Here is a 23,928-nt window from a genome sequence, read left to right on the forward strand (position 1 = left end):
AAAGGTGGGAGGAAGGGAATAAATAGGTTGGCCGATAGAACCACAAGGAAAAGCTGCATTCTGTCAAGGAAGAACCCTAGTCCTTGAGCAGGGGCTGAGGCTGCAGGAGGCAGAGGACAGTTCAGAACAGGGATTGGGGAGTGTTGGGGAACAGAGGAGTCAGATTGGCTTCTCAGTCTAGGTAGTGACAGCTTTGGCTAGAGGAGAGGGATTTCCCTCCCCCAGCAAGGCAGGGCTCTGAATAGGGCTAAGCTGGGAAGGGTAGGGCAACACCTCTCCCCTTGGGCTTTATCAAAATTCTACCGTAGTGAATGCTAAATCTGCCAGAGCCCAGAAGGGCTATTTAGGACATGACACCAGAAATCCAGATTCAGTTAATTTGGTGCATTTTCAGGAATGAGGTTGGGGGATGAGGGAATTGGGATAGTGAAGAGGTTGACCTTGAGCAGACATTTAAATTTGTAACAAGCTGGCTGGGTTAGATGGCTCATGACTGTAATCCTAGCACTGTGGGAGGCCAAGGTGGGAGGATCCCTTGAGGTCAGGAGTTCAAGACCAGCCTGAGCAACATGTTGAAACCCTGTCTCTACTAAAAATACCAAAAATTAGCCAGGTGTGGTGGTGGGCGCCTACTGTCTCACCTACTCAGGAACCTGGGAGGCAGTGGTTGTAGTGAGCCAAGATCGTGCCACTGCACTCCAGCCTGGGTGAGACAGTGAGACTCTGTCTCAAAAAAATAAATAAACAGGCCAGGCGCGGTGGCTCAAGCCTGTAATCCCAGCACTTTGGGAGGCCCAGGTGGGTGGATCCTGATCAACATGGTGAAACTCCATCTCTATTAAAAATACAAAAAATTAGCTGGGCATGGTGGTGCGTGCCTGTAATCCCAGCTACTCAGGAGGCTGAGGCAGGAGAATTGCCTGAACCCAGGCGGCGGAGGTTGTGATGAGCCGAGATTGCACCATTGCACTCCAGCCTGGGTAACAAGCGGGAAACTCCGTCTCAAAAATAAATAAATAAATAAAAATACATTTCTTTTTCTTTTTTTAAATACCGGGTTTCACCATGTTGGTCAGGCTGGTCTTAAACTCCTGACGTCAGGTGATCCGCTCACCTTGGCCTCCAAAGTGCTTGGATTACAGGCATGAGCCACTACACCCAGCCTTAAAAAATATATTTCTAACAAGCCCTTTAGAGATTCTGGTGCAAGGAAGCTGGGGGGAACTCCATCTAATCCTCTCATACAGGTGACTCCTGGAAAACTGAGAAGCAGCTCCTCCTCTAACCTAATCTAAATCCTTTCGGCTGCCACTGTAATCTCACCCTGCCTTGCCTGACTTTTTTGGTCAGGAATAAAATGCTCCTAAACTTTTTTGATTTCTGCTGTTGGATTTAGGCCAGTGAAAATAAGGCACCCCAGAGGTTAACTGAAATTCGAGCTTATCATTATTTGCAGTTCATTCCTTGCTATCCTGGACCTTGTTGTCTCCTCTCACTGTGAACTATGAATTCAGAGGAACTTCTGGGTCACTCCAGCAAGGGAAGACAGCTGATTCCAGGAGAGAGGACTGCCATTCTCTTGTTTATTTATTAAAAATGTGTTTAGACCAAGTCGATGGCTATATGGAGCAACTGAAACTCCCCTACACTGCTGCTGGGAATGTTCAGTGGAGCAATCACTTGGGAAAACTGTTTGGCAGTTTCTTGTAAAATTAAAACATAGACTTACTATATGATCCAGCAATCCCACTTTCAAGTATTTATCTGAGAGAAATAAAAACATATATCCCCTGGCTGGGCGCGGTGGCTTACGCCTATAATCCCAGCACTTTGGGAGGCCAAGGGAGGTGGATCACGAGGTCAAAAGATCGAGACCATCCTGGTCAACATGGTGAAACCCTGTCTCTACTAAAAATACAAAAAATTAGCTGGGCATGGTGGTGCGTGCCTGTAGTCCCAGCCACTCGGGAGGCTGAGGCAGGAGAATTGCCTGAATCCAGGAGGCAGAGGTTGCGGTTAGCCGAGATCGCGCCATTGCATTCCAGCCTGGGTAGCAGGAGCGAAACTCCGTCTCAAAAACAAAACAAAAACAAAAACCATATATCCCCAAAGACTTGCATGAGAATGTTTATTACTGCTTAAACTAGAATCAATTTTTTTTTTTTTTTTTTGAGGCAGGGTCTCACTCTGTTACCCAGGCTGGAGTGCAGAGGCGCCATCTCAGCAACCTCTGCCTCCCAGCCTCAAGCAAGCAAGTGTCTCACCTTAGCCTCCTAAGTAGCTGGGACTACACGTGTGAACCACCATGCCTGGCTAAATTTTTATAGTTTTTATAAAGACTGGGTTTTGCACCGGCCTCGACCTGCCAAAGTGCTGGGATTATAGGGGTGAGGCACCACGCCTGGCCGAAAACTAGAATCAGTTCTAACGTTTGTCAGTGTAAACTGTAACATATCCATGTGCTATGCTACTTGGCACTGAAAAGAAATAGACTTGATATGATCAACAGCATAGATGAACCTCAAAAACACTATGCTGAGTTAAAACATGTTATTCATAAAAGGACACACTGTATGGTTCCCTTTGTTCTTAGTATAAGTACTTAATACATTAATATACTTAATTCATATTAATACACATTTTTCTGATTGTTTTTTAATCTTTAATGATTGTGCTTTCTTTTGAACTCCAGTAAGTTTTGTTATTAAAAGGTAACATGCAATGTAAGTGCTTAAGACATGTGTGTAGATTAATAACTATTTACTAATGAATACATCTGTGTTACTAAATAATTTCTACTTTGTAGATAAAAATATAAACATTTCTAGAAAATCTTTCTCATATCTCCTTGCAGTGTATACCCTCTGAATGGAACTAGTTACTTACTTCTCTCACTTTAGGTTAGTTTCCCTGTTTTTGAACTTCATATGTTGGAATCACACAAATTGTACTGCATATTTAAACTCAGTGTCTTATTTTGTTATAAATATTGCTTTGTTAGATGCTTTTTTTTTTTTGAGACGGAGTTTTGATCTTTTGACCCAGGCTGGAGTGCAGTGGCTTGATTTTGGCTCACTGAAACCTCCACCTCCTGGGTTCAAGAGATTCTCCTGCTTCAGCCTCCCAAGTAGCTGGGATTATAGGTGTCCACCACCACTCCCAGCCAATTTTTGTATTTTTAGTAGAGACGGGTTTCACCATTTGGCCAGGATGGTCTCAAACTCCTGACCTCAGGTGATCTGCCCACCTTGGCCTCCCAAAGTGTTGGGATTACAGGCGTGAGCCACTGCACCTGGCCTGTTAGATGCTTTTCTTGCTTAGTACTGTCTCATGAACATTGCCATGATATGATATGATATGATATGATATGATATGATATGATATGATATTAATTTATTTTTGAGACAGGGTCTTGCTCTGTCCTCCAGGCTGGAGTGCAGTGGCATGATCAGGGCTCTCTGCAGCCTCTGCTTCCTGGGTTCAAGGGATCTTTCCACCTCAGCCTCCCAAGTAGGTGGAACCACAGGTGTGCACTGCCACGCCTGACTAATTTTTGTATTTTTTGTAGCAATGAGGCTTCACCATATTGCCGAGGCTGGTCTCTAATTCCTTAGATCAAGAGATCCACTCACATTGGCCTCCACATTTTGCAATTATAATCTGCAATGGAATCATAATTTTTTTTTATTAATTTTTTTTTTTTTGAGACGGAGTTTCGCGCTTGTTACCCAGGCTGGAGTGCAATGGCCCGATCTCGGCTCACCGCCACCTCCGCCTCCTGGGTTCAGGCAATTCTCCTGCCTCAGCCTCCTGAGTAGCTGGGATTACAGGCATGCGCCACCATGCCCAGCTAATTTTCTGTATTTTTAGTAGAGACGGGGTTTCACCATGTTGGTCAAGCTGGTCTTGAACTCCCGACCTCTGGTGATCCACCCGCCTTGGCCTCCAAAGTGCTTGGATTACAGGCGTGAGCCACCACACCCGGCAGAATCATAATTTTAAATTGCTGTATTGTTTATAATATGTGCTTGGTTATACTTATATAACTATTTTCTCCTTTATTGTACCTGAGGTAAGAGAAGCTCAGGGAATCCATTAAGGCAGCAAGTGAAGAAACTAGCCCTCAAACCTGCATGTCAGACTCTCATTCTTCCACTGCAAAAAAGCAAAGTGCTCAAATATGGTCACCTGTCTTGGAGAAGCCTTACATAAGGGCATTATGATAGCAACAAGAATGACTAATAAGTATTAATGGCCCATGACAAGAGAACAAATATTAATTATCTCAATATATTAGGCATATTAGTAATGTTTGCACAGAATTATTCATGCAAATATTATTAGCCTGTGTCGGGGACAGTTGTTAAACTCAGCAACAGGCTCACAGCTGAGCTCCCAGCCTCAAGGTTCCAGATGTGCAGGGGCCAGGGCTTTCAGGGACACGCCCCCTGGGCCTCTGGGGAACCAATTGACGCGCAGCAGGCGGGGCCCTGGGAGCGACAATAGTGTTATCCAATGGAACGAGAGCCGGAGCCGCCCCTGGCCAATGGGCGCGCTCCTCCGCGATGGGCGGAAGTGGTGAGGCAGCTCTGGGGGCCGTTGTTCGGTGCTGGGGCTGACAGAGGAGGCTCGGTGTCTACAGCTAGCAAGTCAACGTTTCTCCTCTTGTCCCTGGTGAGGTGTAGCGGCGGCACACGGCTGGAGAGCTCCTGTGGCCTCCAGTTCAGGAAGGGTCCGGCATCCCAAGGGAGGGTGTGTGGGCATAGGGGTCTCTGGGCCCGGGGTCGCGGCTGTGAATAGAGGATGCCGGCGCGTCTCAGGCACCTGGAGAAGGCCGCGCTTTCTTCTTAGGAAACCGGGGCCTCAACGGCGCCCAATGACGCCGCCCCCTTCGCGGCCTAGGTTAGCCCGGGGAACTGGGAAGCGGGCGTCGTCCGCAGCGCCGGGTGGAGCTGGGCTCGGGGCCGGCCTGGGCCTAGAGCCCGAGTCTCGAGCTGCCGGCGTTGGGGGTCGCGAGTGGCCTAGTGCGGCCTCGAGGCCGAAGGATCCGAGTCGGAGCTCCCACTCCGACCCGCTGGTGCTGCGGAAAACTCAGGTGGCCTTCCGCTTTCGTAGCCTCTAAAGTGGGGATCAAGACTTTCACTTCATAGGATTGTGGTCGGGATTAAAAGATTGTCCCGGTAAGCGTTTGGCAATTGCTATTGTTTGAGAAGCCGCTTACTTCTTCACTCCCCATCACCAACTTTGCTGGGGAAGGGGGCGATTGGAAACCGCCTTGGGGGGTCTAGACCCAGCCGTGGAAGCTCCGGCGCCTCGGGCAGAGGGACGGTCCCCTCTGCAGACCCGAGACATTTGGCCGACCCCCAACGGTCTCCTTATCAGCTTGAAGACTTTTCTGTACCTCAACTCTTCCATACATTCGCCCATTTTCTTGAGCCCTTGATGTATTTTCAGTCCTCTGCCTGAAGAATCTGAGGCTCAGGGAGGTTAAATCTGGCAGAACCAGCCAGAACTTGACCCCCAGAGGGGGACCCTGCAGGCCACCCCTAGTCTCCTTGCAGCTGAAAAAGCGGGCACCTGCCACGTCTGAGCTCTGGCCGTAGTTTAGAGTTGGCCACTTAGTAGGCTGGAATAGAACACACCTGAAATCAGTCGAACAGCCCTGAAAAAGGTATCTAGGCCAGCCATCCCTAGTTGCAATTTCATATCAGAGTGAATATCTTTTTTTTTTTTTGGATTTGGAGTCTCCTGTTGTTAAGGCTGGAGTGCAGTGGTGAGATCTCCGATCACTGCAACCTCCGCCTCCCGGGTTCAAGTGATTCTCCTGCCTCAGCCTCCTGAGTAGCTGGGATTACAGGCGCGCCTCACTGGCTGATTTTTGTATTTTTAGCAGAGACTTGGTTTCACCATGTTGGCCAGGCTGATCTCGAACTCCTCACCTCCAGTGATCCGCCCACCTCGCTCTCCCAAAGTGCTGGGATTACAGGCCTGAGCTGCCGCACCTGGCCCAGAGTGGTTATCTTGAATCATGTCATTCCCTAGTTTAAAGGCCGTTAGTGATTTACTGTTGAGCTGGGGATCTAATACAATATTCTTTCTGTTTTATATGAAAAGACCTCCTCGAGTCATTCCCCTTTTTTATTATGCTCTTCCAGATCTACCTTTACTTTCTCTTTCATTGCTTTTAGGCCTTGTGCCCTTCCTGCTGCCTGGATGGATTTTCCCCCATTCCCATCCTCTGTCTTGTCTTTTCATAGTTGGCTCTTGTACTTCAGTTCTTAGTTTAAATGTCGTCTCTCCAGAAAGTTCTTCCCTGACCACTCTTATCTAACTAGAGAAGATTTGCATTTACTCCACCCCATTTATTTCTAGTTTTTTGTATTTTGTATGTATTTTTTTGCTTATTGTTTTTCTCTACCACTAAATTGCTTTTTCAGACACGATATTTCCTTAGTTTGTGAAGTATTCTTAATGCCAAAGCACAATGGCACACAGTATGGTCTGGGACTGCCTGGACCTCCTCTACTTCCCACTTCAGCCTCCCAAGTAGCTGAGATTACAGGCATGTGCCATCACACCCACCTACTTTTTTGCTTACTTTTTATAGAGATAGGGCCTTACTATGTTTCCTGGCTGGCCTTGAATTCCTGCGCTCAAGTGATCCACCCAACCCAGCCTTCCAGAGTGCTGGGATTACAGGTGTGAGACACTGCACCTGGTCCACAGTATTGTCCTTTTTTTATTTTTATTTTTTTGAGACAGAGTCTTACTCTGTTGCTCAGGCTGGCGTGCAGTGGCCCAATCGCTCACTGCAACCTCCACCTCCTGGGTTCAAGCAGTTCTCCTGCCTCAGCCTCCTGAGTAGCTGGGTTTACAGGTGCCCACCACCACACCCCACTAATTTTTGTATTTTTAGTAGAGACTGGGTTTTACCTTGTTGTCTAGGCTGGTCTCGAACTCCTGACCTCAAGTGGTCCACCTGCCTTGACCTCCCAAAGTGCTGGGATTACAGGCACAGTATTGTCTTAATTAAACATATTGAACAAATGACTACATGTTTTGAAAAGTGGTAGTTGGCTTAATGCCAAAACCATTAAAGAACCCTATTGGGGGCAGGATTTAAGACCATTTTTGTATCATGGAAAGGAATAATCTAAACAATGGTAGTAAAGTTGCCAGTGCTTTGCTTTCTGCATGGACATCTTGTTTAAAAAGGAGGAGAAACTTCATAGTGAAGAAACTTGGCAGCCACCATATCAACTATGTGATCAGAGTTTACATCAATAGTAAAATGAGATTGTTGACATCATGTATCTTCTGATACAAGGCGCTGAAATGAGCACAACATGATTTCTTTTTTGAGAGGGAGTCTTCCTCTGTCACCAGGTTGGAGTGCAGTGACATGATCTTGGCTCACTGCAATCTCTGCTTCCCAGATTTTTTTTTTTTTTTTTGAGACAGTATCTTGCTCTTTCTCCAGGCACCAGGCTGGAGTGCAGTGGTGTGATCTTGGCTCACTGCAACCTCTGCCTCCCGGGTTCAAGCAATTCTCCTGCCTCAGCCTCCCGAGTAGCTGGGACTATAGGCGCACACCACCATGCCCAGCTAATTTTTGTATTTTAGTAGAGACATGGTTTCACTATGTTGACCAGGATGGTTGCGATCTCTTGACCTTGTGATCTTCCCACCTCAGCCTCCCAAAGTGCTGGGATTATAGGCATGAGCCACTGTGCCCAGCCTCCGCTTCCCAGGTTTAAGTGAGTTTCCTGCCTCAGCCTCCCAAGTAGCTGGGATTTGTACCACCATGCCCAGCTAATTTTTGTATTTTTAGTACAGACGGTGTTTCACCAGCACAACATGATTTCTATGGTGTTCTTGCTTAAATTGTATAACTTGAATTTAATCATGAGAAAATATCAGACAAACCCAAATTGAAGGACATTATATAAAATAACTAGTTGGCTGGGCACGATGACTCACACCTGTAATCCTAGCACTTTGGGAGGCTGAGGTGGGTGGATCATCTGAGGTCAGGAGTTTGAGACCAGCCTGGCCAATATTGTGAAACCCTGTCTCTACTAAAATACAAAAATTAGCTGGGTATGGTGGTGTACACCTGTGGTCCCAGCTACTTGGGAGGCTGAGGTGGAGGTTGCAGTGACCTTGGTTGCATCACTGCACTCCAGCCTGGGCAACAGAGCAAGACTCCGTCGCAAAAAAAAAAAAAAAAAAAAAAAAGTAGTATGCTTAACAACGTCATGAAAGAGAAGGAAAAATTGAAGAACTCTACCAGATCAAAGGAGATTAAGTACAAGTAACAGCTAAATGCAATGTGTGATCTTAGATTGAATACGGAACCAGAAAAAGGGTGGGATGGTGATTTTTGTTTTTTTTTAGACAGGGTCTTACTCTGTCACCCAGGCTAGGGTGCAGCGGTACAATCACTGCTCACTGCAGCCTTGACTTCCTAGGCTCAAGTGATCTTCCCATCTAAGCCTTCTGTGTAGCTGGGACCACAAGTATGTGCCACCACATCTGGCTAATTTTTAAATTGTTTGTAGAGAAGGGGTTTCACCATGTTGCCCAGGCAGATCTTAAACTCCTGGGTTCAAGCAATCCTCACAGCTCACCTCCCAAAGTCTCCAGGCTGGAGTGTAGTGGTGCGATCTTGGCTCACTGCAACTTCCAGTTCTCTAGTTCAAGTGATTCTCCTCCCTCAGCCTCCTGAGTAGCTGTGATTACAGGCACATGCCACCATGCCCAGCTAATTTTTGTATTTTTAATAGGGACGGGGTTTCACCTTGTTGGCCAGGATAGTCTTGATCTTCTGACCTCGTGATCCGCCTACCTCGGCCTCCCAAAGTGTTGGGATTATAGGTGTGAGCCACTGTGCTGGACTGGGATATTATTATTATTATTATTATTATTATTGAGTCTGCCCATTATTATTGTTATTTTTGAGATAGGGCTTCACTCTGTTGCCCAGGCTGGAGTGCAGTGGCATGATCATGGCTCACTGCAGCCTTGAACTCCCAGGCTCAAGCATTCTTCCTGAGTATTCCTCCTGCCTCAGCCTCACTAGTAGCTGGGAATACAGGTGCCGCCATCCCTGGATAATTTTTTTTTGTATAGTTGGGGTTTCCCCATATTTTGGCCAGGTTGGTCTTGAACTCCTGGGCTCAAGTGATCCGTCTGCCTTGGCCTCTCAAAATACTGAGATTGCAGGCATGAGCCACAGTATCCAGCCTAGTAAAAGTATTTTATTATTTTTATTTTTTAAAAGTCCCTCATCTAATAAAATTATTTTAAATTGAAAATTTTAAGAAAATCCCAAGGGCGGATTTCTTGAATAAAATACTTTAACACACAGGTTTGTCTGACATTTTCTGTATTACTAGTGTTTTATTTTGTTTTTTGCATGTCATCTTTAAAGCAGAAATGAAAGAGAAAGTTCATGTCTTCCCTTATGGTTTTCAGGAAGAGCTAAAGATGGCTGAATTTCTAGATGACCAGGATACTCGACTGTGTGACAACTGGTAAGACATTAAATCTATGAAATGTTAGTGGAATGACAACACACTAGTTTCTGTAAAGGGTTGGCTGATTTAATGGTAGGTTAAAATTGGAGCCATACAATATTCTGTACAAATAAATGGTACTAGAGATTTTTAACAATTTTGGATAAACTGCCTGTTTTAGTAATTTGATAGGATGGTTGGTTTACACAGAATAAAGTAGTGCTAGAGCAATAGGATGAGTCTGGGAGACTGTAGTTCCTGTCCTTAATTAATGACCTTTGGCAAATCACCTTACTGCTTTGGAGTCTCACTTTTCTTTTCTTTGTTTTTGTTTTTTTGAGAGGGAGTCTCACTCTGCCCCCCCGGGCTGGAGTGCAATGGTGTGATCTTGGCTTACCATAACCTCTGCCTCTTGGGTTCAAGCAATTCTCCTAATTCTCCTGTCTTAGCCTCCTGAGTAGCTGGGATTATAGGCACCCACCACCACACCGGGCAATTTTTGTAGTTTGTAGTAGAGACAGGGTTTCACCATGTTGGCCAGGCTGGTCCTGAACTCCTGACCTCAGGTAATGCACCCGTCTCTGCCTCCCAAAGTGTTGGGATTACAGATGTGAGCCACCGCTTGCAGCCTTTACTTTTCTTACCCATAAATACATGAATTTATTTTTTGTACGTCTGACAATGTATGTTTTTTTCTTTTTTTTATTGTTGTATGTTTTTTAAAATGATGATAAAGTGTTTGGACTAGATCAGTGTTTTTCATTTTGTTTTTTTTGAAACAGGGTCTCCCTGTGTTGCCCAGGCTGGAGTGCGGTGTCATGATTTTAGCTCACGGCAACCTCCACCTCCTGGGTTCAAGCAATTCTCCTGCCTCAGCCTCCCAAGTAGCTGGGATTACAGGCGCCCGCCACTACACCTGGCTGAGTTTTGTATTTCTAGTACAGATGGGGTTTCACGATGTTAGTCAGGCTGGTCTCCAACTCCTGACCTCAGTTGATCCGCCCACCTCGGCCTCCCAAAGTGCTGGGATTACAGGTGTGAGCCACAGCACCTGGCCAGTCAGTGTTTTTCAAAGTATGATGCAAAAATTTCCCTTTTCTTGGAAGTAAGGTTTAATGAGTTTGGTTCTACATCTAGTGACAGAGCAGTTCATCTAGATTAGCTCTGTCTTAACTCTCTTTTTTTGTTTGTTTGAGAGGGAGTCTCACTCTGTCACCCATGCTGCAGTGCAAAGGTGCGATCTCAGTTCACTACAACCTCCATCTCCTGGGTTCAAGCGATTCTCCTGCCTCAGCCTCTCAAGTAGCTGGGATTACAGATGCCTGCCACCATGCCCAGCTAATGTTTTGTACTTTTAGTAGAGACAGGGTTTCACCATGTTGGCCAGGCTGATCTTGAACTCCTAGGCTCAGGTGATCCACCCACTGCAGCCTCCCAAAGTGCTAGGATTACAGGCATGAGCCACTGTGCCCAGCCTTTAACTCTCATTATAAGGGATTTTACTGCTTGTAAAAAAAAAAATGGTGTAGTTGAATTTTTTTTTTTTTTTTAAAGACAGAGTCTTCCTCTGTTGCCCAGGCCAGAGTGGAGTGGCACAGTCACAGCTCACTTGCAGCCTTGACCTCTTGGGCTCCATTGATCTTCCCACCTCAGCCTTCTGAGTAGCTGAGACTACAAGCATGCAACACCATGCCTGGCTAATTTTTAATTATTTTTTAATAGAGATGGGGGTTTTACTATGTTGCCCAGGCTAGTCTAGTCAAATTCTTACGGCAGTTAAGCTTAATCACTATCATTTTGTTGTAATTGAGTGAGTTAGAAGGAATGTGTCACGTTTTGAGTTTTAAATTAAGAGGTTTTTTAACTAGTTAGTGACTGAGAGACGGCTAATGTTTAAAGTTTTTTCGGCCCCAAGGAAGGGGCCTGATTATTTTTAATATCTTGATTTAGGTAGGGGAGGGGAGTATCTAGCTGAAGCAGAATTTTATAGAAGTAGAAAAGCAGGTTAGAGGAAGGGGCTGTGGGCACAGGTGGTTTTTATATGATTATTAAGGGGGCGATTAGGCTTTTTAAATTTAATGATTAAAGGGGAAATTTTTTTTATAATAGTAATGGGGAGGTATGCCAAGCAGGATGCGGTTACAATGGTTACAAGTGTTAAGAACAGTAGGTTTTAATGTTTCTAAGTACAGCATGACGCAGTTATATACTCAAAGGGGCTGTGGTAAGGAGAGGGAAGCCATGTTGGCATTTACAATTAAAATAGAGTCAGTTATGCCAGCCCAGGGTAGGTTATTACAATTTCATGATTCAAAAACTTAGTGAAGACTGGCACAGTCTTGAATGTTAAGCTTTCTATTTTGGTGTTTATAACCCACGTGAATTACAAGAAAGAACATCTCTTTCCTGATAAAATGAAACCAGTTATAAAGTTAATCAGCTGGTTCCTGTTGGGGATTTCCTAAGAACTTATCTTGGTGTATTGGCACTATACAAGTGCTCTTACTGTAAGCTGATTAAAAAAGCAAAGCGGAACAGTCTGCTATGTTTATTACTTTGTTTTATTTTCCTTCACTGGGTACTTCTTTCACAATGTGCTATGTTTAACTTACAAACTGTGGTGGAAAGAGATGTTTAATAAGGAAAATAGTTTGACCCATTGGTGGACTATTTGAGTCAAATAACGTTGTTGTTGTTGTCTTTTTTTTCCAGCCTAACTTTGGCAGAATTAGGATATAATTAGAGCAACGACTAGTTACAATATTATTTATCTGCTTGGAATTAAGATTTTATCTTGTTGAAGGTGTCTTGCCATATTATAGGGTATTTCTGCTATGCCATTATCACTTTCTGCCATTTCGTAAACTATTTTAGTTTTGTTTGGGTTTTATATGTATAGCTACTGATACAGAGTAATCAGTGAAACAAATAATCACAAGAAAACATGATTTTATAAGATGACAGACACATTGGTTTTAGCATTAGTTGAGATACACCTGTCTTATTAGTCCACTCCAATTAGGAGGAATCTCAAGCGTAGGACATAAAATAACTATGCGAAGAGAGTTAAAGCATGAGTTAATGGAAAGCTAGTGAAAAACAAGGTTATTCAAAGCCAAAGAAATTAAAGAAAAAAGCAGATTAGCATAGAAGGCTGACTAAACCTGTAAAGAATTGATTTCTGGCTGTGTTTAGTGTTTGGAAGCCTCTTGGGAATTTTTCTAGAAGCTTTGGTTTGCCTTTCAGTCATTTCTATCTAAATGAAATTTTACCCCTAGCCCTTAATTGAGACTTTTCGCAGTTTTATCTAGATATGGAATTGTGTACTCATTTATCTCATTTAAAACATCTTCCTTTTATCTGAAGGTAGGAAGTAAGTATATTAGTATTTTGTCTGGTTGGAATGTTTCATAGGAATATGTTGGCAGTTCAATTTTAAAAGAAAAAGCCCAACAGGCAACTGTTTTATATAATTGTTGCAAATATCTTTAATGCTTTGTGGTCTTACCTGACAGCTGCTTTTTATTCTTGCTGCTTCATATTATGATGGAGTAGTTCTTAATATTTTTTGTTTTCATTCTAAAGTTTTAATGGCCTTGTGTATGTAGTATATTTGATGTCAACAAGTTATCCTTAACAGCCTTGTAAAATAAACACTAGCCATTTACTGTCTTCATTTTTGCTACTAAAATAAAATTATTCCCAAAATTATGAAAAAGGAACCCAGGTTTTCTTCACCCTAAGCAGTAATTACTGGCTTTAATTTTCATGGCATTTAAACAAACATGATTTATAACCATAATATAGTATGCTTCTTTTACTTTGTTGTTGTACCATATATAACTTAGCGATTCCTTTCTTGCTTAGGTATTTTTAATGACTTTCATTTTTTAGCATTCTATGATACTGTAATGAAAATATTCATACATAATCTCAAGAGTGGGATTATTGTATTATAGAGTATATAATTTTATGGTCCTAGACATGCATTTTCAGACTGTTTTTAGGCAGTTTATACTATTACCGGTAATGTATTAAGATATTAGTTTCACAACATCTTTAAAAAGTTGGGATTTATTATTTTAACTGTATTAATTCAAAATGAGTGCTTTCCTTAGAAAGCTAGAAATTTGAGAGAAGTATGGGAAGTTAAGTATCAGGTCATTGTAATTTATCCCTTTATCCATTTGAGTTTTCTTCCCATCTCTCACCTTCCAGTGCTGCCTTGAGAGCTGCCTTGAGGTTCCTAGCTTGATAATTCCACCACTGGTTGATAATGAATTTGCAATTTCTTGGTGTCTTGGTCTTTCAGATTGGAAGAATGACTATAGCTGGAGGCACATCATTTATTGTACTTCGAAATGTTTCTTAGACAATGTCTGAATAATAAAGGTTATTAAAAGAGAAATAAGCTATTTATAACTTAATGTGGGAGTTTCTCTAGTATTCAGCTTCAGAGGCAAAATATGATATTAAATAATTTGTTTTATAACTGTATTGATTCTGTTCATTATTTTATTTTTCTGAATCATTATTATTTTAGGTGCCTCCTTTTTTTTTTTTTTTTTTTTTGAGATGGAGTTTCACTCTCGTTACCCAGGCTGGAGGGCAATGGTGCGATCTCGGCTCACTGCAACCTCCGCCTCCTGGGTTCAGGCAATTCTCCTGCCTCAACCCCCTGAGTAGCTGGGATTACAGGCATGCGCCACCATGCCCAGCTAATTTTTTGTATTTTTAGTAGAGATGGGGTTTCACCATGTTGACCAGGATGGTCTCAATCTTTTGACCTCGTGATCCACCTGCCTCGGCCTCTCAAAGTGCTGGGATTACAGGCTTGAGCCACCGGGCCCGGCTAGGTGCCTTATTTAATGTACTCTTTAGCTGGTGAAATTGGAATTTTACAATCGTCCTATCCAAATGAGTAAAAGTAAGGCCTTAGAATAGAATGTATCTTTAGTTTGAGTGTATATATAATCTTTTCAAGTTTAAAAGGTCTTACTCTTTTATGTAAGATTGTCACTTTACCTCCTCTTTTTTTTTGAGACAGAGTCTTGCTCTGTTGCCTAGGCTGGAGTGCAGTGGCATGATCTCAGCTCACTGTAACCTCTGCCACCTGGGTTCAAGTGATTCTCCTGCCTCAGCCTCCCAAGTAGCTGGACCTACAGGCGCGTGCTACCACGCCCGGCTAATTTTGTATTTTTAGTAGAGACGGGGTTTCACTGTGTTAACCAGGATGGTCTTGATCTCCTGACCTCATGATCCACTCTTCTTGGCCTCCCAAAGTGCTGAGATTACAGGCAGGAGCCACCATGCCCGGCCTGTCTCCTTATTTTGTGTAGCTTAGATACACTCTTTGATTGGACTGCTAAACTAAGTGAGAATGGCACAAATGAAGTGGGGAGACCAGACTGGTGGAGGAAAGGCTCCAGGATTTCCTTTTTGTACAGTTTTGCAGTGAAGTTTCTACCAACCCAGCCAGAGAGCATGTTCCTGTAATCAAGACGCATCTAGCCTGCTTTCAAAGGCACATGAGGCATAAAGGAGATTATTTCCCCTTCCCCTTTGACTATCCCAAAGCTGGTATCTTCTCTTTTTGGTTTGACTTTTCGTGGAATAAAATCCAGTGATATTAAACTACTTAAGACTGAGGGAAAATAAGTGGTAGGATGGTTTTTCACTTTTTTGTTGTTGTTGTTTTAGTTTGTTGTCTGTTTTAAAATAATCCTGGAGTATATCACTCTGCTTTGGGACATGGATGGTTTTAGAATAGCCTAGCCCCACTCTTTTGGGCATCTGACTTCATGTTGTGATCAGCTCTGACTTTGAGAAAGTAAAGCTGAGCTTTTAGAGGTAGTAGTGCATAGCACTGGTAAATCAGAATGTCACACGGAAGAGTCAGCCTTCAGGATTTAGTTCTTTTTTTTTTTTTTTTCTTTTTGACACGGAATCTCGCTCTGTCACTGAGGCTGGAGTACAGTGGCATGATATCAGCTCTCTGCAACCTCTCCCTCCTGGGTTCAAGCGATTCTCCTTTCTCAGCCTCCTGAGTAGTTGGGATTACAGGCACCCGCTAGCACACCCGGCTAATTTTTTATATTTTGAATAGAGGCGGGGTTTTACCATGTTGTCCAGGCTAGTCTTGAACTCCTGATCTCAAGTGATCCACCTGCCTCAGCCTGCTAATGTGCTGGGATTACAGGCATGAGCCACCGTGCCTGGCCAGGATTTAGTTCTCAATCTCCCAGGTAGCTGGGATTACAGGTACCCACCATCACACCCAATTAATTTTTGTATTTTTAGTAGAGATGGGGTTTCACCAATTTGGCCAGGTTGTTCTTGAACTCCTGACCTCAGGTGATCCACCTGCCTAGGCTTCCCAAAGTGCTGGGATTATAGGCGTGAGCCACCATGGCCGGCCAGGATTTAGTTATTGAAAAGCAGGAATGGTAATAGTCATGCGTTTGTAGGCTAGGTATTCATTAAAGAGAAATAATGGAGACTAAAGATTGGATAGGACAGATTTCCATGTCATACCATTGTGGAAGAAAAGGCATGGATCAGTCAGTAATGCTTGCCTTATTCTTTGGTCTGTTTCTGTAGCAAAAAAGAAATTCCTGTGTTTAACTTTACCATCCATGAGATCCACTGTCAAAGGAACATTGGTATGTGTCCTATCTGCAAGGAACCATTTCCCAAATCTGACATGGAGACTCATATGGCTGCAGAACACTGTCAGGTGAGCCACCAAGTACCCAAATGTTTATACATGTGTTATATTTGCTGTTGTTCATAAATGTATTCCATTTGCTATTGTGCAATAACAAATGAGCGTATTGTCACAAAGCCAATTTATTGATTCTCGTTTCTTACTCTAGGTGACCTGCAAATGTAACAAGGAGTTGGAGAAGAGGCTGTTAAAGAAGCATGAGGTTAGTCCTCTTGCACTATGGAGTGAGTTACTATGGGACCACTCCTACTGAGATTACAGAGCCACATGCAAAGCAGAAAGCCAGTCTGGTTGAGTCTTAGTTCTCCAGGAGCTCACATGCGTCGGGTCTCTCAGAGCCTGTTTGAAGCCTTGACTATGTGACTGCTGCCAGATTCAGCTACCTGGGTGTTGGAACTCCCTTGTGTAATATTGAGACTCCCAAAGTCTCTCCCTTCGGAACTGAGTCTATCATTGCTGATGGGGTTTGGTTATTGGCAGCCTCACTGAATATGAAGCCAGCCCTGGGGTTGCCAGTATGGGATAACCTCTTTAGCACACAGCCTGCCTTAAATGTTTTCATTGCATTTTGAATTCTTGAGCACATGGATAACATGCTATTTAATCTGAATAACTTCCTTAGCATTTGGTGAGAGAGAATAGAGTATTATTTGCTCGCTTGTTGAGATAAATAAAACTGGCCAAAGGATTTTTTTTTTTTAAATAGAGACAGGGTCTTGCTGTGTTGCCCAGGTTGGTCTTGAACCCCTAGGCTCAAGTGGTCCTCCTGCCTCGGCCTGCTGAAGTGCTAGGATTACAGGCACGAGCCACTGCGCTCAGCCCAAAGTTGTTTTTCTTTTCTTTTCTTTTTTTTTTTTTTTTTGAGACAGAGTCTCTCTGTGTTGCCCAGGAGGCTGGAGTGCAGTGGCATGACCTCGGCTCACTGCACCCTTCATCTCCTGGGTTCAAGTGATTCTTCTGCCTCAGCCTCCTGAGTAGCTTGGATTACAGGCATGCACCACCATGCCAAGCTAATTTTTGTACTTTTTTTTTTCTCACTCCGTCGCCAGGCTGGAATGCAGTGGCACTATTTTGGCTCACTGCAACCTCTGCCTCCTGGGTTCAAGCAATTCTGCTTTGGTCTCCTGAGTAGCTGGGACTACAGGTGCGAGTCACCATGACTGGTGATTTTTTTCTATTTTAGTAGAGATGGCTTTTCACCATGTTGGCCAGGATGGTCTCAATCTCTCGACCTCGTGATCCAGGCACCTTGGCCTCCCAAAGTGCTGGGACTACAGCTGTGAGCCACCATAGCTAGCCTAATTTTTATATTTTTAGTAGAGGCAGGGTTTCACCATGTTGGCCAGACTGGTCTTGAACTCCTGACTTAAGTGATCCACCCACCTCAGCCTCCCAAAGTTCTAGGATTACAGGTGTGAGCACCGTGCCTGTCCCAGTTTTTTGTTTTTTTTTTTTTAATTAAAAACTTTGAGACAGGGTCTCACTCTGTCATCCAGGCTAGCATGCAGTGGCATGATCATAACTCACTGCAGCCTCAGATTCCTGGGTTCAAATGATCCACTCACATAGATGAGACTATAGGTGTCGGCCACTGTGCCTGAGTAATTTTATTTATTTTTGTTTTTCATAGTGTTGGGGTCTCGCTATGTTGCCCAGGCTAGTTTTGAACTCCTGGCCTCCTTGGCTTTCAAAGTGATAATATTACAGGCATGAGCTATGGCACCTGGCCAGAACTGGTCAACATTGAATGAGTATGTTAATTCTCCAACTTAAAAACTGGAGAAAATTCACCAATTAAAAAATCTGAACAGTTGTTTATGTAGTAGTTATACAAGAGTGGATATACATATATAAAAATTCACCAAGGTATGTACTTAAAGATTTATGCGTTTCATTCTATGTGCCTCAAACTGTAACAATTTTATTAATTTATAATTAAATTACCCTTAATTTAAAAGATAATTCAAGACAGGCTACAGTGACTCAAGCCTGTAATCCTAACACTTTGGGAGACCAAGGTGAGAGGACTGCTTAAACTAAGGAGTTCAAGACCAGTCTAGGCAGTATCATGAGACCCCCATCTCTACAAAAAATTAAAAAATTAGCTGGGCATGGTGGTACATTCCTATAGTCCCAGCTGCTCAAGGGGCTGAGGTAGGATATTGTTTGAGCCCAGAGGTTGAGGCTGCAGTGAGCCCTCTTTGTGTCACTGCATTCTAGCCTGGGGGACAAAGTGAGACCCTGTCTCAAAAAAAAATAAATAAATAAAATAATAATAATAATAACAATTAAAAGGCCTGGCTCAGTGGCTCATGCCTGTAATCCTGGCACTTTGGATCACCTGAGGTGAGGAGTTTGAGATCAGCCTGGTCAACATGGTGAAACCCTGTCTCTAACAGTCATTGGCTGCCAAAAAGAAAAAAAAAAAACCCTGTCTCTACTAAAAATACAAAATTAGCTGAGTATGGTGGTGTATGCCTGTGATCCCAGCTACTTGGGAGGCTGAGGCAGGAGAATTGCTTGAACCAGGGAGGCAGAAGTTGTAATGACCAGACTGTGCCATTGCAATCCATCCTGGGCAACAAGTTCAAAACTTCATCTCAAAAAATAAATAAATAAAAAGGTAGTTCATATTTGTTGTAGAAAATTTGAAAAATAGAAATTATAAAAAGAATAAGAACCATTCATAACTCTAGAGCTTAGAGAAAAACATCTCAAATAAATACCTTGGCACTCTGACTTTCATTTTTTTTTTTTGAGACTGAGTTGTGCTTGTTACCCAGGCTGGAGTGCAGTGGCGTGATCTCAGCTCACTGCAACCTCTGCCTCCTGGGTTCAGGCAATTCTCTTGCCTCAGCCTCCTGAGTAGCTGGGATTATAGGCATGCACCACTATGCCCAGCTGATTTTTTGTATTTTTAGTAGAGACGGGGTTTCACCATGTTGACCAGGATGGTCTTGATCTCTTGACCTCGTGATCCACTCACCTCGGCCTCCCAAAGTGCTGGGATTACAGGTGTGAGCCACCGTGCCCGGCCCCATTTTTTTTTTTCTAAGCATTTGATGTATGTTTTACTAGGACTCATCAGCCTGGGGGGGTATGATTGAGGTCACTTTAACAATAATAGTGTTTCTCTGGCTCTAGTATCTGCCTGCTGTCTAAAACAACCTTTAATAAAATTTCCTTCTCGTAAGGTTCTCTCAGCTATTTCTAGGAGTCCCACAGTGATAGACCAATTATTACGCATGTACCGGGTACAAAGTGTTCCCTAACAGTCCTGCTAGTCAGTATGACAATTTTAGACCAGAGATTGCCTATCTATAATTTTTACTTTGTTTGCTGTTCTGGTAAGTTACTAGTACTTTTTTCTCTTTCTAGCAATTCATTCCTTCAACACAATACTTTTTAGGGTTGTTAAGAAGTTGCTGTATTAAATGGTATGAATGAGCAATTATTTGTTTCTTTGCTATTGAGTAATTTAAATCAGTGATTTTTTTTTTCCTATTGATAATTTGTTGGATTTTTTTTTTTTTTTTAAGACTGAGTCTCACTCCGTCACCCAGGCTGGAGTGCACTGGCACGATCTCAGCTTACTGCAATGTCCACATCCCAGGTTCAAGTGATTATCCTGCCTCAGCCTCTCGAGTAGCTGGGATTACAGGCATGTGCTACCATGCCCAACTAATTTTTTGTTTTTTGAGATAGAGTTTCACTTTTGTTGCCTAGGCTGGAGTGCGATGGAGCAATCTCGACTCACTGCAAACTTTGCTTCCAGAGTTCAAGCGATTCTCCTATCTCAGCCACTTGAGCAGCTGGGATTACAGGTGCCTGCCACCATGCCTGGCTAATTTTTGTATATTTGGTAGGCATGGGTTTCATCATGTTGGCCAGGCTGGTCTCAAACTGCTAACCTCAAGAGATCTGCCTGCCTTGGCCTCCCAAAGTGCTGGGATTATAGGCGTTAGCCACCATGCCCAGCCCGAAAAGCTCTTTTATTTAAAAAAGTCACTGATTTACCAGGAGCAGTGGCTTACACCATAATCCCAGCACTTTGGGAGGCCAAGACAGGTGGATCACTTGCGGCCAGGAGTTCAAAACCAGCCTGGCCAACATGGTGAAACCCCACTCTACCAAAAATATAAAAATTAGCAGGGAGTAGTGGCATTCACCTGTAGTCCCACCTACTTGGGAGGCTGAGGCAGGAGAATTGCTTGAACTTCGGAAGTAGAGGTTGCATTGAGCTGAGATCACACTGCTGTACTCCAGCCTGGGTGACAGAGTGGGGAAAAAAAGCTTTTGAGAAAAAAACTTTCTCAATCAGCATTGTATCTACATGATATAGAATTTTATTTTTTAACTTTTTCTTTTATTATTTTTTGAGACAGGATCTCAAGGCTGGAGTGCAGTGGTGTGATCATGGTTCACTACAGCCTGGGCTGTAGCGATCCTCCCACCTCAGCCTCCCAGGTATCTGGTACCACAGGCATGTGTCATCACGCCAAGCTAGGTTTTTTGTTTTATTTTTTTATTTTGTAGAGACAGGGTCTCCTTATGTTGCCCAGGTTGATCTCAAACTCCTAGGCCCAAGCAATCCTCCTTCCTTGGCCTTCCAAAGTGCTAGGATTATAGGTGTGAGCCACTGTGCCCAGCTGATATACAATTTTTTTTTTTTTTTTTTTTTTTTTTTTGGAGACAGAGTTTTGCTCTTGTTACCCAGGCTGGAGTGCAATAGCGCTATCTTGGCTCACCGCAATCTCTGCCTCCTGGGTTCAGGCAATTCTCCTGCCTCAGCCTCCTGAGTAGCTGGGATTATAGGCACGTGCCACCGTGCCCAGCTAATTTTTTTATTTTTTATTTTTAGTAGAGATGGGGTTTCACCATGTTGACCAGGATGGTCTCGATCTGTTGACCTCGGGATCCACCCGCCTCAGCCTCCCAAAGTGCTGGGATTACAGGCTTGAGCCACCGCACCCGGCCCGATATACAATTTTAAAGCCCAAAAAGGATATATGTAAAAGTCATTTCTTCATTATTTATTTATTAAAAAAAGAAAAATCATGTCTCTCTACCCCTGTTCCTCAGCTACCTAAGCCCATTTCCTATTTATTTATTTTTAAGACGGAGTCTTGCTCTGTTGCCAGGCTGGAGTGCAGTGGCACGATCTCAGCTCACTGTTATCTCCGCCTCCTGGGTTCAAGCGATTCTCCTGCCTCAGCCTCCCGAGTAGCTGGGACTACAGGTGAATGCCACCACACCCTGCTAATTTTTGTATTTTTTGTAGAATGGTGTTTCACCATGTTGGCTAGGATGGTGTTAATCTCTTGACCTCGTGATCTGCCTGCCTCAGCCTCCCAAAGTGCTGAGATTACAGGTGTGTGCCACTGTGCCTAGGCTACCTAAGCCCTTTTGATCAATTTATTGTGTTTTATGTAAGGTAGTTCATGCATATACAAACAGTGCTGAAAATGGAGTAGCGTTTAGAATAGAACTTTATTTTTTTTTTTTTTGAGACAGAGTTTCACTCCTGTTATCCAGGATGGAGTACAATGGCATGATCTTGGCTCACTGCAACCTCTGCCTCCTGGGTTCAAGTGATTTTCCTGCCTCAGCTTGCCAAGTAGCTGGGATTACAGGTGCCCGCCACCACATTCAGCTAGTTTTTTGTTGTTGTTGTCGTCGTTTTGAGACAGTTTTACTCTTGTTGCCTGGGCTGGAGTGCAGTGGTACAATCTTGGCTTATCACAACCTCCACCTTCAGGCAATTCTCCTGCCTCAGCCTCCTAAGTAGTTGGAATTACAGGCAGGCACCACCATGTCCAGCTAATTTTGTATTTTTAGTAGAGCTGGGTTTCTCCATGTTGGTCAAGCTGGTCTCAAACTCCCCACCTCAGGTGATCTGTCCACCTTGGCTTCTGAAAGTGTTGGGATTACAGGATTGAGCCACTGTGCCTGGCCTAATTTTTGTATTTTTAGTAGAGATGGGATTTTACCAAGTTGGCCAGGCTGATCTTGAATTTCTGACCTCAGGTGATCCACCCGCCTTGGCCTCCCAAAGTGCTGGGATTATAGGTGTGAGCCACCGTGTTTTTTTTTCTTAAATTGAGATGGAGTCTTGCTCTGTCACCCAGGCTAGAGTGCAGTGATGCAATTTTGGCTCACTACAACCTCCGCCTCCCAGGTTCAAGCGATTCCTGTGCCTCAGCCTCCCAAGTAACTTGGATTGCAGGCATGTGCCACCATGTCTGGCTAATTTTTCTATTTTTTTTTTTTTTTTTCTGAGATGGAGTTTTGCTCGTTACCCAGGCTGGAGTGCAATGGCACTATCGTGGCTCACTGCAACCTCCGCCTCCTGGGTTCAAGCAATTCTCTTGCCTCAGCCTCCCAAGTAGCTGGGACTACAGGTGTGCGCCACCATGCCCAGCTAATTTTTGTATTTTTAGTAGAGATGGGGTTTCACCATGTTGACCAGGATGGTCTCGATTTCTTGCCCTCGTGATCCACCCGCCTCAGCCTCCCAAAGCGCTGGGATTATAGGCATAAGCCACTGCGCCCGGCAATTTTTCTATTTTTAATAGAGATGGGGTTTCACCAGGTTGGTCAGGCTGGTCTTGAACTCCTGACCTCAGGTGATCTGCCCTCCTTGGTCTCCCAAAGTGCTGGGAATGCAGGCGTGAGCCACTGTGCCTGGCAATTTATTTATTTATTAATTAGACAGTTTTACTCTGTTGTCCAGGCTGGTGTGCAGTGGAGTGATACTGTCTCACTGCAACCCTGCCTCCCAGGTTCAAGCAATTCTACTGCCTTAGCCTCCCAAGTAGCTGGGATTATAGGGATGTGCCACCACACCTGGCTAATTTTTGTATTTTTAGTAGAGTTGGGGTTTCACCATGTTGACCACGCTCATCTTGAACTCCTGATCTCAAGTGATCTGCCTGCCTTGGCCTCCCAAAGTGTTGGAATTACAGGCATGAACCACCATACCCAACCTAATTTGTTTTTTGAGTTTCTCTCTGTTGCCCAGGTTGGAGTGCATTGGCACGATCTCAGCTCACTGCAGCCTCCACCTCCCGGGCTCAAGTGATTCTTGTACTTCAGCCTCCTGAGTAGCTGGGATTATAGGTGTGTGCCACCATGCTCAGCTAATTTTTTTTTTTTTTTGAGACGGAGTTTCACTGTTGTTACCCAGACTAGAGTGCAATGGCACGATCTTGGCTCACCGCAACCTCCTCCTCCTGGGTTCAAGCAATTCTCTTGCCTCAGCCTCCTGAGTAGCTGGGACTGCAGGCACACACCACCATGCCCAGCTAATTTTTGTATTTTTAGTAGAGACGGGGTTTCACCTTGTTGACCAGGATGGTCTCGATCTCTTGACCTCATGATCCACCCGCCTCGGCCTCCCAAAGTGTTGGGAGTATAGGCATGAGCCACTGCGCCTAATTTTTTTTTTTTTTTGAGACGCAGTTTCACTCTCACCCAGGCTGGAGGGCAGTGGAGTGATCTCGGGTCACTGCAACCTCCGCCTTCTAGAAGAGATTACAGGTGTGCACCATCACGTTCAGCTGATTTTTTATTTTATTTTTAGTAGAGACAGGGTTTTGCTATGTTGGCCAGGCTGGTCTCGAATTCCTGACCTCAAGTGATCTACCCACCTCAGCCTGCCAGAGTGCTGGGATTACAGATATG

At 43.9% G+C, this 23,928-nt stretch overlaps 1 protein-coding gene across 8 annotated transcripts in view; it reads left to right on the forward strand.

Annotated features, from left to right (window-relative positions):
- The first annotated feature begins 4,598 nt into the window (after positions 1–4,598).
- TRAFD1 (TRAF-type zinc finger domain containing 1) overlaps positions 4,599–23,928 on the forward strand; it is a 34,087-nt gene continuing 14,757 nt past the window's right edge. For 3 of the 8 annotated variants that reach the window (XM_054238911.2, XM_078337357.1, XM_078337360.1), the window contains exons 1-4: positions 4,599–5,180; positions 9,478–9,536; positions 16,119–16,254; positions 16,394–16,447. In XM_054238911.2, the coding sequence (XP_054094886.1) occupies positions 9,490–9,536; positions 16,119–16,254; positions 16,394–16,447 (237 nt within the window). In that variant the 5' untranslated portion in view covers positions 4,599–5,180; positions 9,478–9,489. The remainder of the gene's footprint in view (positions 5,181–9,477; positions 9,537–16,118; positions 16,255–16,393; positions 16,448–23,928) is intronic. The other 5 variants (XM_054238909.2, XM_002753023.7, XM_009004687.5 and 2 more) reach the window with 2 other exon arrangements.

The sequence above is a fragment of the Callithrix jacchus genome, chromosome 9, assembly GCF_049354715.1.
Source record: "Callithrix jacchus isolate 240 chromosome 9, calJac240_pri, whole genome shotgun sequence".
Taxonomy (NCBI): domain Eukaryota; kingdom Metazoa; phylum Chordata; class Mammalia; order Primates; family Cebidae; genus Callithrix; species Callithrix jacchus.